Raw genomic sequence first — 24,429 nt, forward strand, 5'->3', positions numbered from 1 at the left:
GCAGCGGCACGAACACCCCCCACCTCTGGGGAAAACGCCGCGAAAGCGCTGCGAGGGACCAACGCTTTCCAGGGCGTTTTCCCAGCCGAAGTTAAGCGATGGAGGGGCCACTTGTCTGCCCCAATGCTCTGGCAGCGGCCGCTCCCCGGCGGACCGTCCCCAAACTCGGCCTCCGAGCGCCGAGGAGCTGCCGAGGAACTCGCGGCACAGCCGGGGCGAGGGCGGGCAGAGCGAAAGGATCAGCGATGGCTGCGGGGAAACGGGGTGATGGGGCCGCACCTCTAGTCCGGTGTCCAGTTCTGGGCCTCTCGCAACAAGGACATTGAGCTGCTGCAGCGTGACCAGAGACGTGCACTGGAGCTCCTCATCAAGACTGATGAGCAATAGCTGAGGGAGCTGGGGGGGCCTCGGCCTGGAGAGAAGAAGTCACAGGAGGACCTTTCCCTCTGAGCCGCCTAAAGGAGTGGTCAGGCAGTGGAACAGGCTGTGCAGGGAAGTGCTGAAATTACCATCCCTGGAAGCATTCAGAAAGTATGTCCATGTGGTGCTTAGGGACATGGCTGAAAGGTGGAGCTGGCAGGTTGGACTCAAGTGTTCCAGAGGTCTTTTCCAACCTTAGCCATTCTATTATTCTCTTATCCTAGAGTAAAAAAAAAAAAAAGTCTTCCAGTTACCAAGACACAGAGCAGTCAGAGTAGCACCAGGAGAAGGTACTTCAGAGGCTGTGTGGAGCAAGAGATGGAAATTGCTTTGGGTTTGTCTTTTTTTTCCCCTCTAATGCTTTTGTGAATCCCTTGCTGTCACACTTAGATGCACTGTGGCTTTAAGTCTTAGAGCAGTCCGTCATACTCCCTGTTCATGCCATGGTCCTCTGGAGCTCACTGAAGCTGCTTTTTGGGGGTAATTTTTTGTTACAAAGATAAAGCTGTAGTGTGAAGCAAAACAGCCAACTACAAAAGGACTTTCAAAAAGCCACCCACTCACTCTTGGTTTATTCTCAGCTTGGGCACAGCTACTTTCAGCACCTCCAGACCACACATAGGTTTCACACGCACCTTTTAGTGTCCTGGTTTGAAAAAGTACTAAGATGCTCATTGGCAAATTTATTTTTATACTGGATTCACACCCAGCATATCATACATGAGAGTATTCATCTCACAAAAAAAAAACATTAAAAGTAATTCTAAAAAAAAAAATAAGCTCATATCACATTGCAGGATCTTATGAAGCAAATAGGAACACAGAAGTTAATTTGCTATAAAATGCAATCACCTGAACTACAAAAACTACACCTTTGTCACAGGACTTGCACTTCTTAGTTTTTACTCTGAGGATAACATTATTGTATACTCCATTACTGACCTCCTGATGCTCAGTTATGAATAATAATTAACTAGGTTTGATTTTTTTTTATTATTATTAACTAGAATTTCTTCAAAAAACCCTTGTGGTTAGACTGCCAGAAGTGCTTTCAGAAACACTGCAATAAATAGCAGCTTCCTGAAACCACTGTGAACTCACTTAACAACTCCCTCTTGTAGGGCTATCAGCTGCCTTTTACTTAACAACTTTTATTTTGGATCCTCTTTGCATGACAAAACAAGTTTTATTTCTTTCTGGCTCAAGCCTCATCAGAATTTGAACATTGTGCAAGTTCTGTCTAATAAAAATAGAAGCCTAATGAAAATAACACTGTCAAAGTGTAACAGAAAGCAAAGTCATCCTGGAAAACTCATGAAGGTGGGTATAGGGAAGGTTTTACCTGCATCTGTAATGTGAGGCTGGAGGATTTCAGATGGCCTGTGCTTCTTCTTACGTGAAAATAGCTTGAGTTCATAAAGCCAGCATTGCTCCTTCTGTATCTTACCTTACCAAGAAAAAACTATTCATACAATACTCACTACCAAAATAACCCTAAAGTTGCTTAATAAAAATAATAAATATTCATGCATTAAAACAAAATTGTTTGAGGTACTAACCTTGCCTTCCTGTGCTTTCATCATCTCAAAGAAAAAAAAAAAAAAAAAAAAAAAAACACCAAACCACCCACCCAAACAAAAATATAGAAAGAATATTGAAAGAAATATAGAAAATATTGAAAGAAAGTAAGGTATTCTCACATGATTAATAAGGATTCTTTCCTACTGAATACAGTGATATTTGATATATATTCCTGAACATGGAGCCATATTTATATGTGTTTGTTTAGTTGATTTGCAAGTGAAAGTTTTGGGTAAGAGTTTTAATTGAAAAAATATTTCTAGGACCCATGTTGCAGGAAAAGAACACATTTTCAGTGTGGCACTGTGTGGGACAGTTGGTCTGCAAGGCAGACGGTGCCATTTATCACAGACTTGGCCCAGGTGAGATTCTGAAAAATTTCGCCCCGTAATTACTTTTCTTCTTTTAACATCTCAGCCACCCATGTGTTTGGAAACATTCCAAATATTATAATTTTCCAATTACAAGCACTAGACAGGAAAGACAAAGTTTTTATTTTAAATAGAGCCAGTTTTAAAAACAAACAGTAATTTCAACGTAATCAAACACAAAGTGCTTTCACACAAAGCAAGTTATATCCTGCATTTGTTTGTCCAAGGTAGGTTTAACAAAGCAGGTTACTCTGGCACAGTCTGTAGATTATTCCATACACAAGAGAACAAACACAGGCTTTGCGTTTAAGGAAACACAACTACAGAAGGGGCAGCAGAAAGCCTTGCAGAATGCTGAATTAGAAGGAAGAGCTGCCAACATTATGTGTCCTATTCTCAATCCACACAAGGAACTTAAAGAGAATCAACAGACTGTCCACATAAATCAAAACAAATTTTTTTTGGTGTTTTGCATTCTGGTGCCATCACCTCAGATTTTCCAACCATCACTTTGAGAGAAAAGGGGAGCTAAGGTAATAACAATTGGAAGATTTATCAAGTTAATATACGGCAGGATTATCCCGACCAGACCGACAAGGTACTAAAAGAATTAAAAATCCTTCCCACCATGCAAGTTTGGAAACACTGCGAGCTTCATTGTTTCTTTCTGTCTTGCTCTACAATAAACTGACAAGAAGCACATTTTCTGTGACACCAAGTAAGGCACAGGACTTGCTCGTGTCACCAGAACAGAAAATTCAATGCAGCATGACCCAAGCCCTTCAAGAACACAAGAGAGCACTATGGTGGTGCACCAGCAGACAAAAGCACTTGTTGGTAGCACATCATCAACATGGAAAGCTACAAAACTACCAGCTTTTTATCTCCATCATCCTCTTGCCAGTGAGTAGCTGCTGATGTACGTTCTTACGGCATGAGACCAGGAACCTTTGCCAAATACACAAGGAAGCTCTTAAATCACTTGCAGACTGGCTCACAAGCAGCATCAGTTTACAAAACCTAATTAAGACAAGGCAATATCTAGACTGTACGTGATCTACAAAATTATTTGATTTCAAACATAAAGTGCTGAAAGACTTTTGAAAAACTATCTTATACCAAATATATACAGAAGGCACATTTGGCAAGAACAGTAAATGTAGTATTTTTTATTTGTATTTATTTTAGTTTTTTACTTTTACAAATATTAATGCAGTGTTACCAACACAGCCTTGTTTAAACACCTGTCTTCCTTTTCTGGACAGGTATCATTTAGGTTGGACATTACGAAGAAGATTTTTCCAGAAAGGGTGATCAGACGTTGGAATGGGCTGCCCAGGGAGATGGTAGAGTCACAGTCCCTGAAGGTATTTAAGAAAAGATTGAGTGTGGTATTCAGCACCACGGTCTGGTTGATAAGGTGGCACTAGGACACAGGCTGGACATGATGATATCAAAGGCCTTTTCTAACCCAGCTGATTTTGTGATTTGGATTCTGTGATATGCATCAAAATGTTGTTTGATCCAATTGCTTATGACACAGAAATTACTTTAACCTTCAGAGCCTCATTCCCTAATTTTTTGTGATTATCGTCTTAAATAAGCATATCCAGCTTAAGTTTCTAAAAGCATAACTCATCTTTCATTTAATTTAGAAAAATCAGAGAAACTCTTAACACACATTTTACCTTCTTAATAAAGAAACAATAATTAATGAGCAGATCAACAACTAAAAGCCTGGGTGTTTTATTTATGTGCTTCAGGTGGAATTCGAGCCTTAAGATAAGGCTGAGGTTTGTTTATGATCAATCAGCTGACTTACATAAATGTACAAGGAAGTTCTCCAATGCTCTAACCAAGGCGCTCTGGGCATTTCCACTGGGGTGAAGAAAACACTTCACAGACTTTCAATCAGCAGTAAGAAAGCCTCCAGCCTAACAAAAACCTCTGAACAAATACCTTCTGTATCAACGTCTTTACTTCAGGTTAGAGACATGACTAGACTTGAAACTTGCAAGAAAATTCAGATACTAGATTCATTCGCAATTTTTGCACAACCACCTGAATTTTCCATTTGGAAAAGCTACCTCCAAGGAGGAAGAAGCCTTCAGGTTTGGTTCTCTTCAAACTACAAAAGTTTTAAAATTAATTCTAGTGCTCATGGAAAGATGACAACAAAAGATTTCTTTTTTCAAAGAGGAGCACCTGTCTCTGAGGCAACTCCCTGCAAGTTCGTAAACAGTGCTGCTGCCAAAGCATGATCCTAAATAGTTCTCCATACATGTCCTCCTCTTGTCCTGTGCTGAGACTTTACAGCCTCAATGCAAGCACAATGTGTAACATGCCTGAGACAAGATTAACTGAAGAATATCACCAACCTGTTCTGTATTAAGCAAAAAGGGAAACACTCCATTTCTCTCCACTGGTGCAGGACTGAGTAGCCCATACAGATTAGGTATGCTTTTCACAGACCTAAGTGAGACTCCTCTCAAGCAAATGCATATTCAAACCATCTAGCAATAAACATTACTTTTTATTGGTTTCCAGTGACAGGATGCACAGAAAAAAACAGGAAGTCTCCATGAAGCTGCAGAGAGAAGTTGTAGAGGTGCTAAACAACTTCATCAATCAATGTTTAAACACTGCCTATAAACGTTTGTAAGAGCCAACAAGAGCGTTGCATTTCGGACAGGTGTGATCCACATCCTTTAGGGCATCAATGCAGAAGGGAATTAAGCAGCAGCCTGCTATACACCTGCAAAGGCAAAAAAAAGAGAAAAACACTGCTTTACCACTTTTTATACACACAAGAAGGTAAAATGTATTTTGTTCAAAAGCCATCAGTAAAACTAGTGCCATAAGCTTTAGGAAGAACACACATGGCTATGGAGTCCATTACCGTAATGCTCCAGAACTGCTTTAAGGTCTGATAGGACACAGATGCAGATGTAGGCTAATTGAACCACGAAGGCTCATGTCCACACAGAGAAAGCAAAGCCGAGAGCTCTATTACATATTAGACCTAAAAAAAGTCAAGGTAAAAGTGCAAATTGGAGTTTACTTACCCCAGCAGGCAGAGGCCACCACATGACAGCCAGGTCAAAGCTCCTGAGTCGTACGAGAGACGTGTCACTATCATCTGGTTACAGGAAGGGCAGCACATCTGAACTGGGCGGTCATAAAACACTACTGGCTGCTGCACATACACCGTCTGAACAGTAACTGAGCAGAGAAATGGCTCTTTACTCCACGAGGAACAGGAGAAAAGAGAAGTAATCAACTTCCTCTAAATCAGGTATAACTTAAATATTCAGGGCTCAGAACAATGAAATACACAAAGAGAGAAATAACCATGGCATTTCCCAATGCAGAAATTCTGTCTTAAAAATAAAGCTGCACTAAAAACTGCAGAAAACTAAATTATGTTATTGATATCACTGCACACTGAAGGATTCATAAGAATTGATTCATCTTATTCTCTTCAAAAGTACTTTTGCCAGGCATTGAACACCTGTGAACCACGATTTTTCATCTTCTAACAACCATTTTGACACCATCTTAACATGAGGTACAGAACATTTTTGGAGGCTTACTGGGGTTATTTGCTGGTGGAGGTTGTCCCATGTGTGGGGGAAGGTTCATTCCCTTCCCATCTGGCTTCTGTCCAGGGCCAGGGACGGGATAGGGGTGAGGATAGTTCACATTGATTCCTACGGTTTCCTCATAAGAAGGTGGTGCAGATGGGACAGGACCGCCACTTGGAGCAGACATTATATCTAAAACATAAAAGAGAAAATCATAACAAAAGGTATTATTTATTAATGGCAATTGACAAATAATTAGGCTCAACTCAACAGCAAGAAGATAACTATATTAAAAGGGACTTTTGCCAGCATAAAATTAATTGGCTGGTATTTGTTTCTGATAATATTAAATGTTAATCTTGATTTCACTGTTGTTGTTGCCTACTTCCCAATTCCTTCTCACTGGGAATTTTTTACACTTTGCCCCAACACCAATTCTTCCTTTATAAATTAAAAATACTAAAGCAGGGAGGTGGGGCATCTTTATTAGTATTCTAAACAATCCAGCAGTCTTGTAATTCTCCAAGAACACTATTTCTAATCCCTCTTGTTCACCTGAAAAATGGAACAGTATGATAGGCCACATGGTAGTTGCTAATCAACATGAGCCTGGTTTGTGGTGAAACTTCAATATTTAAAAAATACTATTTACCTCTGCTGTAATTTGAAAGAAGTAATTATATTGAAGGAAAAAGAAACCCAAACAATTAGGCATGTCCAACTGAACTTAAAGCTTTTACAACTATCAAATATATCTAATATATCTACCCTTGCCATTTTTGCTTCTTAGCAATGTTTTAACGAGTTTGTATAGCAAATTTTCCTCCACCAATTGCAATTTATTTTGTTGCAGAGAATAGGAATGCTGACCACCATCAAGAAATTACTGTGGTTTCAATGCAGACTTCCTCTCCTCCTCCCCACCTACCCACTTCCTATATCTGCCCACCATTTTCTTCGTGGAACAAGGTTTCATGGCATCAATGCTGACTAAGCATCTCCCTTTTCCCCTTCCTCCTAAGGACCATCAGACAGCTCCCCAAGAGCCACACTCCATTCTGTTGCTGCACACACAATCCCTCTGTACACATGCAAGTCTTTTCACTCAGTACTATCTGGAAAAGGCAACCTGTATTTGGAATATTAATTCTATGGTGCCATGAAAGTTCTACAGGAGCTCCAATTACCCACAGCAATACTATGAATAAAAGAAGGGAAATTGCAGATGCAATTTGCAGGTACAAAAGACAACATGCAAAGAGAAAGAATTTCAAGTGTGTCTGTTTAGGACTGGGGTCACTCCATCCACACAAAGCTTGGGTGAGACCCAGCACACAAGTTTCCAACAATGACACAAGCCTTTCCACTCTCCCAGACCATGGAAAAGTCCCTGGAATACTGCTGTTTACCTTCCTCACACAATACAGCTTTCATCAGGATTTCAGTGAGGTCTACAAACACTTCCATAAAGAACTTGTCACGGGTTTGTTCACTCTTCCAGGTTACACAGAACTCAACTGCATTGGAGGCATGGGGATACACCAGGAAACACCAATGTTTGTATATTTCAGGAGCCACACAGTCTTCTCAGCAGATTTAGCAGAAATGTGGAAAGATGTATTACAAAGGGAATTGTGTACTCAATCAAGTGTGGGTTTTATAGTAGTCCTGTGGCCAGAACAAACACAGGAGCTGGTACAGAAGAACAGACGTGGCTACAGGTGCTGGAGCAGTAATTGTGGTAAGCCTGGGACAAACGTTGCTCCTTCCCATCTTTCTCATACTCACACTGCAGCTGTGGCAGAATGAAAATGGAACTAGGCAGCAGTCCAAGATGTTGAAACTCAGTAAGTTTTTGTAGCAACAAGTATTTCACAGCTATACCTTTAAAAAACACTGATCTGTTTTCTTTAGAAAAGAGAAGTTTTCTCCTTGTGACTAAACTACAGAGCTGAATCATGATCTACTGTCCCCACTTGGTGTGCTGGTGTTGGCTGGGGGTGTACAAGAAGCCAGGAGGGGACACTGCTAGAACAGCTGACCCCAGCTGACCAAAGGGATATTCCAGACCATAAAGCATCAGCTCAGCAATAAAATCAGGAAGGTTTTTGGGAGGGAAAACTACTCAGGGACTGGCTGGGCATTGGTTGGTTGCTGGTGAGCAATTGTTCTCATTTGCTCCACTTGCTGGATTGTATTTCCCTCTGTAACTTTCCTTTTCAGTACAACTATTAAATTATTATTTTTCTTAATTATTTAATTTCAATTATGAAACAGTTCTTATCTCAACCCATGAGTTTTCTCACACCCGTCCAGTTTCTTCAGGGGTGCATTGCATGAGCAGCTGTGTGGTGCTCAGTTGCCAGGTGGGGTTAAACACACAGCTACTTCAGCTGCTCAGCTCTGCTTCACTGACAAGCAAGTTCTAAGAAATTGTAAGACACCCTTTCACAGATTTCAAAATTATATAACTTCCAGCACAAACACTTCAAGTCTTGATATTTACTTATTTTAAATTATATTGCATGTTCATTTCTTACAACCAAATGGTTTTGAACAACCATATCAATTTAAAAGTGATCACTGTGCTTTTTCTGCATTTTCACTTTTCTTTTTCTGTAGATAAACGTGAACAAGTTTCAGGTACTCACAGTACTTTGTACCATCCCTTTTCTTTTTTAAAAATTTCAAATCTGTAACACAAATAACATGTACAAAGTACTACAGTGAATGGTAAAAAACTAAAACCATGTATGAACTCCTTCAAGTTATCTATCAAAACAAAAATTCCTAATAAACATCAAGATGACATCGGGACTACAAAAAAAAACTCTTCAAAGTAGAGTATTGTAGATGTAACCACAACTTCAGCTTTTCATTTCATTTTTCTAATGTCCCTTCTGCTTTAAATGTCAACTCTGAAGAGCTATTTGAACCATCACTTCATACAGCCAGTGCAAATGTACAAATGTACTCGACATCTTGAAAATTAGGCTGGGGACAAGGCAAAAAGAAGGTAATAGCCCACCTCTCTGCTTGGTATGTAAAAAAACAACCAACCAAAAACCCATCCAATAAAGAACTGCTTACAATTACAGCTATCCTAACCTAGTCTGGCCAAACAAATGTGTTGCTGCCCTTCCCTTAATCTCTTGCTAAAATCTGACACAACTTAATCCTTAAATTAAACAATTCCTACGCAGTCCTCTTCACTAGAAATCCCAAGCTGCCCTCCAACACCACGGGTGGTTTAGAGGGCTCCCTGCGCATCAGAGTCTAAGACAGATACTGGTCAGCGACACCGAGAATGAAATACAGGTTGAAGGCTATTAACAACCCAGCAGGATATACAGGTTTATCAGAGCACTCGGATTTTTGCAGTGCAAAGCCCTAACACAGCACCTTCTTGGACCACCAACTTCGTCTGAACTCTGGACAACTGCCTAGTTTACCAACTTGCTGGGAAATACTTTCTCAAAGTTGTTTAAATTTTCCAGGCATTTGTGAGAGAATAAAATCCAGTAATCACAACAAAAATGACTCTGACAGATTATTATTTCAGGAACAACCAATGGCATTGTGGTTACACTGAATTCTATACTGGCAAAGTACCAATAGAACACGCACGGTGTGTTCTGGCGGCAGGAGCGATTTCAGAGGTTAGAGTATTACTTTTATCAAGCAATCAATAGTTTTGGAATAATCCTCTGAGTGGCTTCATCCTGTGAGTAACCCCCTCCTCGGGGTAGGGCAGGGCCGGTCCGAGAGGAGCTGCTGCCGCGAGGATCCCGAGAGCATTCCCTAAAGAAAGGGCCACCTTCCGCCTGCCACACTTGGGGAAGCGAAACTCCGACCTCGCTCGGCGCCCGCCCGTATCGCCGAGAGCAGGAGACGTCGCCCACGGCCTCTCCCGGACCGTCCCGGGACCGGGACGGGGACTGCACCGCTCGGGACACCGCTGGTCCGCGAAGCCCCAGCCTGCCCTCGGTGCCCCGGGGGCTCCTGCGGGGCGGAACGAGCCTCAGAGCCGCGGCTTCTCCCCCTCCCCGCAGCCGGGCCGGAGCACTGGGAGCGGCCCGGGGAGGACAGCGCTCGGGCCCAGGAACGGCCCCGGCGGAGGAGCAAAGCCTCCCCCCCGGCCCCGTTCTGCCCTGCCCGCGGAGCCGCGGCACAGCCCTTACCGTGCCGAGACGTGCTCGCCAGCCCTCCTCGCCTCTCCGCTCGTCTCCGCTCGCCCGGGTGCAGCCACCGTCAGCAGGGCTTGTCCCGTCCCGTCCCCACCCGCGTTTCCTCCTCCCCTTCCCCTTAGAGCCGCGGGCAGGCGCCGCGGGCGTTGCTCGGCAGGGCGCTCCGCTGGCCCCTTCCCCCGAGCCATCGGCTCCCGGCAGCATGTCTGGGCGGAAGGGAAGGGAAGGGAAGGGAAGGGAAGGGAAGGGAAGGGAAGGGAAGGGAAGGGAAGGGAAGGGAAGGGAAGGGAAGGGAAGGGAAGGGAAGGGAAGGGAAGGGAAGGGAAGGGAAGGGAAGGGAAGGGAAGGGAAGGGAAGGGAAGGGAAGGGAAGGGAAGGGAAGGGAAGGGAAGGGAAGGGAAGGGAAGGGAAGGGAAGGGGGTCTGTGGACGTACAGGCACTCCTGGTGCATTTCGCAGTCACGGTGATCGGGAAATTTGCGGCTTTCGCCAAGAGCTCGCTCAGATTAAACCAGTAATCTTCAACCAACCCATCAGTAGCGCAGCCAAGCACCATGTTCTGTAACACTGCAAGGAAATCGCTTCTCTAATTCTGCAGTGTCCTGTACATTACCAGATCAGGTATTTCAGACAATATACAAGAACACATTAAATTATCAACAAAACTTTCAAGTTCAAGATTCAGTGATTTTAGGTAGTGCTTTTACAAGTAACAGAATTGGATTCAGTCTTTGGAAAACACAAGAGTATGTCAGTCCTTCCTCTATCCAGCTCCAAGATAACACAAAAGTAAATTATGGCCAGATCCCTAAACGGGCTTCAAAAGAGACTGCTTCACACGCTGGTTTGTGTGAATCTACCTTAGACTGAAGGGACTTAATAACCCCTGCGGGTTATCAGCAGGGACAGTTCATAAGTCCTTTTGGCTGAAAGGGCCTCAGGGCCTCAGCCCCCTTATCCACACACAGCAGGCTGTATTAGAAGTAGAAATCTGGTCCTGGGAGGAGATGTGTGGCCAGCAGGGCAAGGAAGGAGATTCTGTCTCTGTGCTCCACTCTAATGAAACTCCACCTGCAGGGCTGCATTCAGGTCTGTGGCCCCCAGTGGAACATGGGCATGGAGCTGTTGAAGCAAGTCCAGAGGTGGCCATGAAGATGTGCTAAGGGCTGCAGCACCTCTGCTGTGGAGACAGGCTGGGAGAGCTGGAGATGTTCAGCCTGGAGGAGGCTTCAGAGTGACATTACTTGAAGGGGGCCTATAAGAAATTTGGAGGCAAACTTTACCAGGGCCTATTGCAACAGGAAAAGATATGATGATTTTAAACTGAAGGAGGGGGGTCAATTTAAATTAGATTAGATATAAAATGTGGGTGGTAAACTACTGTCACAGTTTGCCCAGAGATGTGATGGATGCCCCTGGAAACATTCAAGGCTGGGTTGGGCAGGGCTCTGAGCAACCTGGTCTACTGAAAGGTGTCTCTACTCATTATAGGGGCCTTGGACTAAATGGTATTTAAAGGTCCCTTCCAACCCACACTATTCTGTGATTCTGTGATGATGATGTGCAGTTGTAAAATGTTGATGGGAGTAAAGATGGTCAAGCAAAGGTCGGATGGCTTTTACTGCTGCCTCATCTGAGTGGAGGAGGAAGCAATACTAAAGAATCATGCTTCTGTTCTTCCTTTGAGTCAACCATTAATCCTAACTCAGCCTGACCAAAAGTAACGAAACCCTCATTATCCCTCATTTACCTATGAAACAGACACCAGCTTACAACTGAGAAAGTGCCTTCCTCCCCATTATCTAAGATGGAAGCAACAGGTAACCAATTGTATTTGATTACAGTCTCACCTCCATTTATCTGAAAATACAAAATTGATATTTGGAATCCTCCATGTAGAGGGTGAGAATATTCCCCATAACTCCCCATTTCATAGAGAAGTGGATGGTTTTGCTTCTCTCTCCTCCCAAAGGAGAGATGCCTCTTTAGTAAGTTTCGTGTCTCTGTGTCAGACCATACTTGGGTGAAACTAAGCTTAATTAACTGTGAAGTTAAGTGTAATGAAAAACTGAATTTTTAATTTAGCTTGAAGCTAACGTACCTTAATTAACCATTGGCTTGTGCTAATGCAGTAACAGCATTTATCAACAGCAATTCCAAATCTGTATTCCTGTTGCTTCAATAAGTAGCACTATTTGTGAATCTGTGATTGAGGATGTTCTTATTAAATACAACCAGACTAGAGTGCCAAATTGATAATAACCAGAAACTAAGGCCAGCTGCATTCAGATCCTCTGATCTCCAACACAAGTGGGGTTATACTGTGCCAAATTTCATAGTCTAATGGAATAGAGCTGCAGCCCAACAACCTACCTGGGTTAAGCCCCAGGAAGCCCACGCAGCTTCCCCAAAGCTGCCACCTGCACGTTGGCACCCCCAGAAGTTCCCTCCCTGCAGCAGACCGGGTGACCGGGGGGGACACAGGCAGTGCCAGCTCAAGCTGTGCATGAGGAAATGTGGCTAGAAACTGATACAGCTTTTTATCTCCCCTCCCCCTGCTTCTCCATGAGCTGTGTACCTGAAGATTATAAACATAACTAGTTTTTAAAAATCATAAGGAAAAAGGGCGCTGTGGCAGTTTCAGAAGCCTGACACACAAATGCAGCAGGATGTAACCACGAGAGCTCTGGTCCATCCCCAGTCCCGTGGCACGGTGTGATCAGCAGCCCCACCTGCTCTATTCACTGTTCAGCTTCTCTCTGCTGTATTGAGCCATCACCAGGGCTGCTAACAGCACAGTGGAAATGTACAAAGAATATAGTGGATGTTTTGTCATCACACTGATTGCACACATGCTATTTCAGAACACCAGCAGATGTCAGTTTAGCCCCAAAAATAATTGCATGCTGGATTTACTAGCCTTTGCTTTTACAGCAGTAGGCTTCTGTAAAAGAAGCTAAATGATTATCAAAATGTTGATGTACACTTAAAAGCCTTTTAGCCATATTTTACATACTGTAATATGTTCTCAATAACGTGTAAAATAAGTAAACCTTCATCTCACCTTAAATTTCTCCTGCCTGGAAATCACAGGACTTGCACACATACAAATAAATCTCTTTTTATAAATGTATGTCATTTTGCATATACTGATTTGTTGAAGCTAGATAAAAATTTCTATGACTTTTAATCATTTCAGCAATATTAGATACTTACAGAGTTGTACCAGAATGCAGTTTCAGAGCAATGATCAATGTACAAATACAGATTTAAAGAGAAGCAAGGTAGGTACATTAAACCAAATAGTCTGAAAGCATAATTGGTTTTTTCTTCACTGCTGAAATGCTAAGCAAACATAACAAAAACTCCAACACAATTTCAACAGTGATACAAGTGTTGAAGTTCACATGAGAAGCCTCAAAGATGATAACAGGATCCCACACTTCAGTGTCATTTATCATGTTAAACAGTAGTTTATCTAGTCTAAAACTACAAATGATTCCCCAGAAATGTAATTGATTAACAGAATTGTGAAATTAATCCAAACCTAAATATTAGTACTTTGCTGTCCTTCTAGTACTGCTTCCTTCTTAATTACCAACTCCCGTAGTGTTATTTGATCATCGTAACTAATAACAGCTGCCAGACTGCAAAACACAGTACAGCAAAATATTTAAGTATGTAAATCGTATTATCTTCCCTAGAGAGTGAGACAGAAGTGTGGTGTCAAAAGAGGTAATGATAGATTTCTTTTTCTCTGAACACTTGGCACTTCATGTAAAGGATTATGAGGAGAATAACCACTCACTGCCAGTAATGGTTCTCCTAGTATGAACAACTAAAAAGAAGTGGTTATGATAGAAAAGTTTTACCTTTAAAAACATCAACTCTGTCTTGATAAAGTCATCCATTATTTGATGGATTATCTATTAATGCCATGACAAAACAGAGAGGAGAATTATGATTCTCCAACCATTTACCCTACAAATTCATCTTCCTATTCCTTTGACAGGATACAGGAAGGATGTGATTTTAAAAATAAAGCTGCCTGATTATTTTTCCTGTAGACAGAACTGAAACATGATTTCCACTGCTCTGATGTCATTGCTGAATGAAATAGTGCTAAAATCCTTTCTTCTTACCCTTCCTCCAGAATGCCATTTGGCCAAGCTGTGGTATAATCTTGGCATAAATCAGCCTTGCCAGCTCTTGTATCTGACACTGAAATCACTGATCTAAATCTTACAATGAAGCTTCCTGCTATTTTGCTTGAGGCAGCAGCCAGACATGTTTTCATGAAGTGCTTTGATCCAACTCTCTGGATCTAAAGTGAGTAAGGAATGACACAGTATTCTCTTGTGCTTAATTCTAATATTCACACAGCTGTCATCTGGACACCAGGATTATTGTGATCTAATTGGGATATAGGCAAGAAATATAGAAATATGTATAAAGATTGAGACCATATTACTAGAAATTCATAGTGATCCAATAAGGCTTTCCTTCAGGCCTCAAATACCCCCTTCTCTTAAAGTCTGTTTCTAGCATCACTCACACATTAGGTGCAAAGCTATATTCCAATAAGCATTTATTTTCTTATGCTTCTCTCACTTTATGAGTTATCAATATTGAATTATGTATTGTTTATAATTTCTAGGGTTTTTTACTTAGGTTACATGATTTAAGGATACCTTTGACATCATGTTCATTTCAGTTCCCCACCTCTGGCAGGACTGCCTTCATTGAAGCCACTTCAGTGAATCACTCAAGTCTCAGGTCCAAAGGGGTCAGTTCCTGTTTCAGAAACTCAGACATTGTATGTCATATCTTGTCACTTGATACTGGTTGTCTGTAGGAAGCAGCAAGCCAGGAAGCATATCATTTGGGCACAAATGTCATAGCTACAGTGCTAAAACAGCAACAGCAATGTGAGCATTAACAGCCATTTACCGAACAGATGACTAATCATGGTGAAATGCAATCTCATCAGCCACTACATTGCTACACAGAAAGAAAAGTCATTGCTTCACAGTAAGAAAACACTTCTCCAAATCTTGAGTGGCTTGTTGCACTGGATGCCAAATGTCCTTGTTTGAAATGAAACCTTTGTCTTTTCAGACGGATCATTTATGATAAACAAAGCAATCAGTAAACAATTGAACATGCTTACAAAGACTAGTAATAAAGATAAGTGAACTAGAAAGCCTCAGGTAGGCTGGTGAGAGCTGGCTGATCTGCTGGGTGCAGAGATTCTGCAAGTCTTGATTGTATGCACAGCTCCTCTTGAATTTGCCCTGCAGCAAAATCATGTGGTCTGTGACACAATCACAACAGAATCTACGGTTTAAAAATAAACTGCTTCTCTGCAAAGTTATGGCTTGGTTTAGTCCAGCTTATAAATAGCTGTCCAGCACTGGTCAGCAAACACAGTTCCTTACAATTATCACATTGTGCACAGCCACATTAATTGTCATTAGAGCCAGCAATTTTATAACCTTCAAACCCTTGCAACACTTGGGTTTTGTCCCAGATGATTGTTTAGTAAGTCATCAGTTCTCTGAGCAGCTTATGTTACCCTCATTTGTATATCTGACCCAGCTTGCCACTTCCTTGATAGCTTTCAGCACTCCAGAGTTGCCTCACAAATCTATAAGGAGCTGCCACCTCTGTGGCACTGTGTTACACCTGGGTGCTGGGAGGGCTTGGTAATCGGCTCCCTTTCCAGCATCTCCGCAGGAACAATTCAGGACATCTGCCCTAAAGCCAGGAATGGCTCTGACCGCCTCTAGGGCAGACACAGCTACCAGCACAATGAACCTTAGTATTTCTTTAATCGGATGGGAGTAACAATAGTGACAATCCATCCACTAACTTTTATTAATTAAATCAATTTGAATTACAGTATTTTTTTGTTTTAAACAAAAAATTCAGTCCAAATTAGATTTTAAGTCAGACCAACAGCTGAAGCTGTTTCTTGTTAGAACTGTACTTTCAATATAACAGCAAAAACATCACCTTTGTAACATTTTTTTTAACTTTAACATACTTGTTTTTGGGCACATTTACCACAAATTTTAGAAAAACAGGTAGTGGGCTGACTCTAAAGGACTTTTACGAAAGGGAAATGATCTCATTCAGCAGGCATAATATTTTGACAAACACTGGGGGGATTAGAGCCTTCCCCATAAGATGAATCCTTATTGCATTTGAAAAGGATTTTTCACTCACTAAAGAATGACGTAAGAGTTGTCACTTGCATTCTACCAAGAAAGAATCAAGCTCATATAGGTCAATAAAGAATATAGATATCTTAATTTCAAATAATATTTGTACAAGTTGTTTATCTCTGTAATAAGAGGAATATTTTTGCTTTCAAATTTGAAGCAAGGGAATTTCTAAAATTATTTTCTCCTTATTGTTGGCTTGTAGTACTTATGCAGCTTTGACAGATTTCTCAGAATTACTTCTGACTGGTTCCCAGATGAGCATTTTAGGTCATTTACTCAAAATTACTTACATAGAAAACTGCAGAGAATTTTACATTTGATAGTTTTAACAAGTGGAGCAGAGGAATTCAAGCATCCTCAAAAGTAAGGGAATCAAGCAAACTCAAGTAACTTCAATTGAAAAATAAGTCCCCAAGAAGAAATATTGTTTGCATTGAGCTACAAATATCACATACACAAAATATTATGGTCTTTAAATATTTGTCGCAAGGATTCAGACACAGTGTGACTTGTCCACAAGATGGCAGGCACTGCATCCAGAAGGTTCTGACACAGAAATGTGCTTTGTAACATCTGTGGGGCAAAAAACCTTCATGGTAATTATCCTTCTTAATTTCTTTATCCTTCTAGGCAAGCACACAAGAAAACATGTCGGTAATTATTTTTTTGGTTTGCTTATATAATCCAAAAATCTGCTTGCCTCAGAGATTAGCTGACTTCAGTTCAGATGGAAAACAGAAAATGTCTGTCATCCAGGGGAACTAGTTTTTCTCTTTGAGATTCCAGGTGGCTGGAACCAAGTTAAGTCATACATAAGAGGCAAAGGCATTTCAGGGAGAAATATTACAACCTTACTGAACATCTGGTTTTTACCAGCCTACTGCCTAGGAGAAGCAGGCAAGAGTGGAAAGGGCTGAGGGTTTAAAGGACTGACCAAACCTGAAGAACTCAGAGTGAAGGCAACAGTGCTTCATAGGAAGATAAAATTAATAACAATCCAGAATTTATCCTTACCTACCTGATAACTGAAAGGCATCAGATTCTCAGAGCCCTTACAGGTCTGTTCAGATTAAAAATAAAATCCATCAATGTTCATTTTTCCCCCTTCAGACTAACCTGTTGTCATTGCAAACTGGAATTAGCCTAAACCAAGACAACTGGGCAGGCTTTCCTACCCATCTGCTTTCAAGCAGTGTGAAATAAGCTGTCCCTTGGTGGCTCTTTAGAAAACTGAAAGGTGTTTGGTCTGTGTCCTATAGGCAAACTTCCAAGGGAGTGAAAATTTCCTGCTACTATGGGCAACTATATTAGAAGCCTCAGAGGCCAGCAAGGGGTTTGAGGCATTACTTGGGAGATATTTTCAGCAATGTGTACATGAAGCGACTAAAACCCATGGAATTAGAAGTGCAGCAAACACAACATGTGCAATAAGTGTGACACTGCTCCCACAAAACAAGGCCCCTTTCTAATGCCAGCATCATACTTGTGTTTGCTCTTGATTATTCCACAGAAAAGAGCAGAGAACCTCCCATGTGCTGCAGGGCAAGGGTTGTTCAGTGTCAGTGCTGCTTCCTCCACATTCCCCAGCTGAAGTTTTAAGCAGAAATCACCTGGGTGATCAGACTGTTGAGAATGAAAGAAGAAGCTTTCAAGTAGTGCTAACAAGGTCATCTCTCAGCTCAGCACAGAGACACTCAGAAGTTACAGTGGACCAGTGAACAGGCAATGCTCTGAGCTGTGAACTGGCTAGTAGTGAGTGTGAGGTGGAAATGACACTTAGAAGAAATTTATTTTAAGGTTAACAGCTCTACAGAACTTGTGAAAGTGCTCAGAAGTGCAGTAAGAGAAACAGATATGCACTAGAGGCATTTTCTTTGTAACATTTAAATGAAAGAGACTGTGGACACTTGGGGCTAAATTTCATTTCACACAATGTAAAGCAGACTCTCTTTGTGAGAGTGAAGAAATACAATTGCATACAATAACTCCTCCAGCTCCTACTTTGCACTCCTGTGCTTTATTCCAGCTAGGAGAATGCACAAGCATTCACCAGGTCTGCTTACAGGCTTGGGGAAAACACCTGAACCCCCCTGAGTCCTTGAGACTAAGGAAGCTGGGTGAGGGGACAGCTGATGGGTTAAACATTGGTAGTCTGAGTACCCAAGTTTAGTTTCCTACTTCCTTTTACTGAATTGCTCTATAACAAAGTAATTCCAATTCCACTGCACAGAGCTGCCGCTGACAAAATGAGATGAATTGCTGTTACTCAGAGCCCACAAAGGTGACCTCCAGCAAATAACATGGGAAAGCCACATCCACAGTTGCAAGATGAGGTGAATCAATTAGAACAGAACACAGAATTTTTTCTGTTGCAGATGATTATTATGCGATTGTGTTTTGAGCAAATTTAATGGACAGTCCATTATTTATTAGTGTTTGAGGACAAAACAGAGGGAAAAAAAGTCAATTTAAAAATCACCCAGGTGCAGAGGTAGAAGTTAAACAAATTATTCATGAAAAATAATAAAACCCAAAGAACTCACCCTGCCCCAAATCCTCCCAAACATCTATATCACACATACATAAAAAATATAATCTGCATTAATTATTCCAGATCTAAAGTGGGAGCTACATGTCTGTGTAATGTCCCCTCTCCATTTCAATCCCAGAGGGATTTACACAGTGTGTAATGGAAATCCCCAGCAGAAAAATCTTTTACTCAGGCGCACAATATTCTCCATTTATTCAATTTTATTTGAAGTTACATTGCTCCATGAAGTTACTGGAGACTGTTGGTGGTAGTATCAGTGTGCTGATATCCTGAGAACTTGAAAAATTAGATGAAAAGTTGGTCTAGCAAACCATGCATTTTATCTTCTATAAACCAGTAGGTGTGGACCACAAACTGTATATGATACTATTAATACATTTCCTATTAATTTATTTCTGAGTTGGAATATGTATGCTTTGTTCCAGAATGCCCAAACCATTCCATGTTCAGCCATTGCTGAGTAGTTCAGACACTGGGTTTGGATACCCAGAGGAAAGACACAAATGTCAGCTGCAAGAGCGGCCTAGAAGAGCAATGTTAAATCAGTGTGAAATCAGCGTCTAATTTCACCATGCAGAGGAATGTGACATACTTTTTAATTAAATGTCAGCCTGTCAATATTTTTCAGATTAGTTATGAATGTGAAATATACCCAAGAAAATGGAATTAAAATGGGCACATTGGTCAAACTCCTGCTGACACATTTAATTTTTATTCTCAGTGCCCTACAGTGAGCATTCTAAGAAATTAAAGCTTATCTTTTTATTACAGTAATGAATCAATTTTCAGGTTCTGAATGCAAGGCATAGAGCAAAATATTGCATTTATTCCAGTTCAAACCCTATGTGGAGGCTAGAATTTGTTTATTTGAGGCTAGATTTCAATGTCAAACATTTAAGCTGCAATATTCTGGAATTGAGGCTGCATGTTCAACCATACATTATTATTCTGAGGACCACTGACCTGAAAAGCTTGTCTTTGCTTCAGTACAAGCACACTGGATGCTTTTAGCTGTGGTTATCTGAAGCACGTATGAAATCTCAGTGAAACTCAAAAAACTCCAACTTCCTTCAGCAAGAGCTGCACTGAATTCCCAATTACACAGGGAAAGCTGGATGGGTGATAAAATCCCTGCCAGGATTCTAACTGACAATGCTGCAGTTGCAATTCTGCTCTTTCAGCAGCTGTGCAAAAGCAAACTGGGAAACAGAAATGATTCCCTGGAAACTGCAGGATATACTAGTTAAAGCTGCCCTATTTGAATTTGCAGGATAATGCAAATAGGCCTACCAGCTAACAATTAGACATCATCATACCATCTTTTATTGCTTGAATTAGATACAATTTGTATCTGAGAAATACAATAGTGCAAAAAAATAGAGCTACAGCACCTTATTAGGACAGTCCATATCAGAATTCTACCAAAAGGACATGAGCATCAGCTTTTAGGACTTTCATTCATTTATGTGCTACACAGCATTGGATGTCCTTTTAAGTGAAAGGGCAGAGTGCTGCTAGGGTCTAAACCCCCAGAAGATTACTAAAGCTCACAAGAGAAGTGTGTGATCAGCACTAAGAGAAGGGGGTGAAAGATCCTGGACAAGGCATGCTGCTAAATGTGGGAAGTGCATAAGGCTCCCCATGGCAGGTCCTCCCTGGGGCTGCTGCCCTGCATGGATGTACCTGGGAGACCTCTGTGTAGCTTCAGACTTCACAAGAATGTACCAGCACAATCCATGGCAGGATCTTCCTGTGACCTCAGAATGGTCCACAGGCAATATCCACACACTCAGAGAAGCAGACAAGAGGTACTTAAACACCTGTGCTGCAGCAGCCTTTGACAAGGCTTACAAATGGTAAAGGTACACCCTTCACCTGTGCAAATACCCAAGTCAGCAAGGTATCTGTGCTCTCTTCTCTCACAATATGTGTTTACCTTCTGTACAAGGCAAATGGAGCAGCAGTAAGTAATTTCCTTATCCTAGACAAAGAGGGGCTGTACAAAGGATGTTAAGATACATCTTAAGACATTCTGGTTGAGGATTATATTAATTAAAATAGCACCCTGCTACTCTCCTGTCTATCCATATTCCCTCTGAGTTCTCATGAAACAGGACTACCTCTGTCTAATAAGGAAGGACTCAGAAATAGCTTTTGAGATGTTTGCTGTCGTTCTGTTGTTTCTTGTACACCCTTGTATGGACAATGCATCATTTGTTATCTTCCATGGCATATGTCAGAGTACACTCCTGCTGTAACATGCTGGTGCTGAAGGTTTAGTTACTCTGTGCCAGACCACAGGGTGAGGAACAGAAGGAACCATGTCTGTAAAAAAGCCAAGTGACCATATTGCTGCCAGAAAGAACAACAGCTGAATAAAAAAGTGCTCCTGCTACTTATTCCACAATGAAAAGTGCTCTGCTCAGCTCCAGAGGCTGGAATTCTGGCTCTCATCCTCTCATTAGACTGGACCCTGTGTCCAGTTCACAAACCTACAGTGTCCCTGACAGGCAGCTATACAGGATCTGTGAAGTTTTGCTACTCTGGCTGCAAGGTCACACAGCCAGGAGAAGCCAGTGTGTCCAGTCCTTGTGTATGCAGCAGTAAATACTGTTAATTCTCTGCAAGACTGCAAGCAGGACAGATGCACCTGCAGCCTGGGTTGCAAAGCTAACTGAGCATTTTTATACCTTCTTCCCCAAAAGAAAAAACAACACCACCTTCCAGTCTATCACATTAGATGTATTTATTAAGTAATATATTGTAAACAGATTTCTTGTCTCTGTTGAAGAGAAATCACTACTAATGACTATGGACCAGCAGTACATACACAGCTGCAGATGCTCTTGTCTATTTTTTTCCCTATGAATTGCCAAAAAACAGCAGTGCTGCATGCAGGGCACATAGCTCTTTGCTCTCTTTTAAATACAGCCCAACTTTCTAGCAAAGAGTTTTCTTAGAACTGATGCTTCTGCTTATGTGGAAAATGAGATTCCTTTTTGCAAGATCCAAGTTTTTCAGGCTCACCAAAAAAAAAAAAAAAAAAAAAAAAAAAAAAAAAAGGCACTAGGAAAGGGCAAAAGTTCACTTTATAACAGCAACTTGCAGTTATTTCTGCATTTGAAATGTAACTTCCAAAAGAAAGACAAACAAAATATTACATATGGACAGCAAAGATTTATTAGGACACACTAATCCAATTTCATTGGATTCCTGCAGCTATTTCTTTACTACATGCATTACTCTTAAAATAAATTTCTCCATCCTTTTCAAGTTGAATGGGATCTATGTTTTTCCACAGCAGCAAGAACACTTTATAGCTACCCACATCAACTACCTTGCTGCAAAACATTGTTCTCTTCCATATCACCCATGCTCCTTTTTAGTATTTTAAACTCTTATAAATGGATTGTCATGGTTTGACACTGGCGCAATGCCAGCACCCCCATGAAAATACACCTTCCCCAAATAAATGCTGTGAGATGTTATCAGGAACAGAGCAGAGCAGGCCCAAGCTTAATAACAAAGGGGAAAAAAAACTTTATTAAACTACTACTACTACTGAAAACACATAAACTAAATCCAGGATGAAGACCTTTTAAAACACCCCTCCTCCTCCCAATTCCTAAAACACCCACCATGAAACATCACCTGGGATTCCTGATCAAATTACCACCCTTCAGATAATCAATACTCAAGCTATCAAGGGAGAGAGAAGTCTCTCTTGCACCACAGACCCCCCAGGAAACACAGTTGCCACCTCCTGTGTTTCCCTGTCACACATGGCAACTGCCCAGAGAAAATCTGCCAGTGTGACACTCTCCATTCCATGTCACAGTGCTCTCACCACCGTGCATGGACAGACTGCTCATAGGGCTCCTTTAAGGATGCTTTGCCACGGACCCAAAGATACAACAGTTCAGCTTCTCATCTTGGGACTACAGTCCCCCCCATTTTCCCCTGGGGCCAAGGGTCCAAGAACAGAGATCATCTTCTTTCCCGAAGACAGAGGGCATCACCATTCCCTCCTCAGCTTTCTTCTGTTCTTGCCATTCCTGTGCTGTTAGAAGCTGAAGCAGGTCTCCTTGGGTCACCACTGCATCCCCCTAAAATGCAGTCTCTATTGCAGGAGATTTTAGTTCAGTCCATGGCTAACAAGAAAAGTCCAGCTAAAAGCTACTTCATCATCTCCTCCCACCTAAATATTTCTTCTTCTAACATGTCAGGCCCCGGACTGTCTCTCTTCCACTACAAATCAAGGAGGAGTAATATTTTACAAAGCCCTCATTTCCTGGAAAGGGTTAAAAGTTCAGACTCCCTGGACGGCTGATATCTCGGTCCTGCGTTCCGTCTCCCACACTGGGCATCACCCCCCACCCTTCTCCTTCTCCTCTCCCGGCAAATTTCCAGGTGCCGCCAGGCTCTCTGTCACTTTCCCTCTTGCGGGGGGGAACAAAGGCATCTCCACTTCTCTCCACCCTTCTGTCCAGGAGCTGGCTGGGTTCCAGACCCTCAGCCCCTCGGCCTACCTGGACAAGGCCGCGTGGCTTCCCCTCCCACACCCAGCCCGTGGCTGGGCAGGGGAGAGTCTGACGACCAGAACCAAAGAGACAGTTCCCCTGGGAGTTCTTGCTTTTAACCCCCTGTCCATACTTTCAGTGGTCACTCCAGGTGCCAATATCCAAACCTGACCACTGATTGGTTTGACCCAACTTCCTGAAAAAAAAATTCACTTCCATGTCAAACCACAACATGGATTAATTCCAGATGTTTCAAGCTATTCCCTCTATGTGAACTTGGTTATGTTTTCCTTCTTTCCATCTGCATCCGGATGCAGAACTACCATCACCCTCTTTACCTTTAGCTCCTCTATTAATCAGACACAAGTGTATAACAGCTATTAATAATTAGAGTATGGCAAGAAAAGTGAACTCAATTCCACTTCAGTGCTTTCACTATCCATGAGATATTATTCCTACTCCTGACAAGATCTTTCATCAACTGCAGCTTCTCCAGTCATCTTTCTCTTCCATGCCATCCCACCTCTAGAACCACAGCTCTCCCCTGGGACCCACAGGAGGGACGGCCTCTGGCCCTGCAGCCTTGTTCTGCCTCATCTCACAGCACCAATCTTCTGTTTCCATTACACAAGGCACTGTTGTTTCTTCAAACCATTAAATGCGTGTTCTGAAGGGAATTTTTGCTTTCAAGGATCCCTGCTGTCAACAGGATTTTCACAGGTTGCAAGTTAAAGAACCTATTTGCAGAAAATTGCTGTGTGGCTCCTGCACAGTAATTACTCTGACAGCTCCCAAGTCTTCTCCCAAAATGACATTAAATACACAAAAGTTCAAGACCTACTTTAAGACCATGACATTTTATATATATATAGGAAACACACAAAGGCATTCAAGATTGCCAGTAATACAGAATGTTATCCTCCAAAGTGGTTGAAGCTCATCAGATGCTTCTGAGTAATTCAGAATGCTGCTTGACCACATCTAAATTC

General features: G+C 41.8%; 1 protein-coding gene across 1 annotated transcript; it reads right to left on the reverse strand.

The window, feature by feature from the left end:
- Positions 1–4,886: 4,886 nt before the first annotated feature.
- LITAF (lipopolysaccharide induced TNF factor) lies at positions 4,887–10,322 on the reverse strand. The gene is made up of 4 exons (XM_053957987.1): positions 10,138–10,322; positions 5,966–6,148; positions 5,438–5,594; positions 4,887–5,127 (listed from the first exon to the last, which is right to left on the reverse strand). The coding sequence occupies exons 2-4, from the start codon at positions 6,141–6,143 to the stop codon at positions 5,019–5,021; spliced, it is 444 nt and encodes a 147-aa protein (XP_053813962.1). The 5' UTR covers positions 6,144–6,148; positions 10,138–10,322; the 3' UTR covers positions 4,887–5,018.
- Between the last annotated feature and the right edge of the window lie 14,107 nt (positions 10,323–24,429).

This window comes from Vidua chalybeata, chromosome 16 (genome assembly GCF_026979565.1).
Source record: "Vidua chalybeata isolate OUT-0048 chromosome 16, bVidCha1 merged haplotype, whole genome shotgun sequence".
In the NCBI taxonomy this organism is placed as follows: domain Eukaryota; kingdom Metazoa; phylum Chordata; class Aves; order Passeriformes; family Viduidae; genus Vidua; species Vidua chalybeata.

Excerpts from the sequence above, each read along its gene's own strand:
- LITAF (XM_053957987.1), bottom strand. The coding sequence starts at position 6,143 with ATGTCTGCTCCAAGTGGCGGTCCTGTCCCATCTGCACCACCTTCTTAT. Across the intron at positions 5,595-5,965 it reads TCCACCAGCAAATAACCCCA|TTACTGTTCAGACGGTGTAT; the intron begins GTAAGCCTCCAA and ends TTCTCTGCTCAG. Across the intron at positions 5,128-5,437 it reads GGTGGCCTCTGCCTGCTGGG|GTGTATAGCAGGCTGCTGCT; the intron begins GTAAGTAAACTC and ends TTGCCTTTGCAG.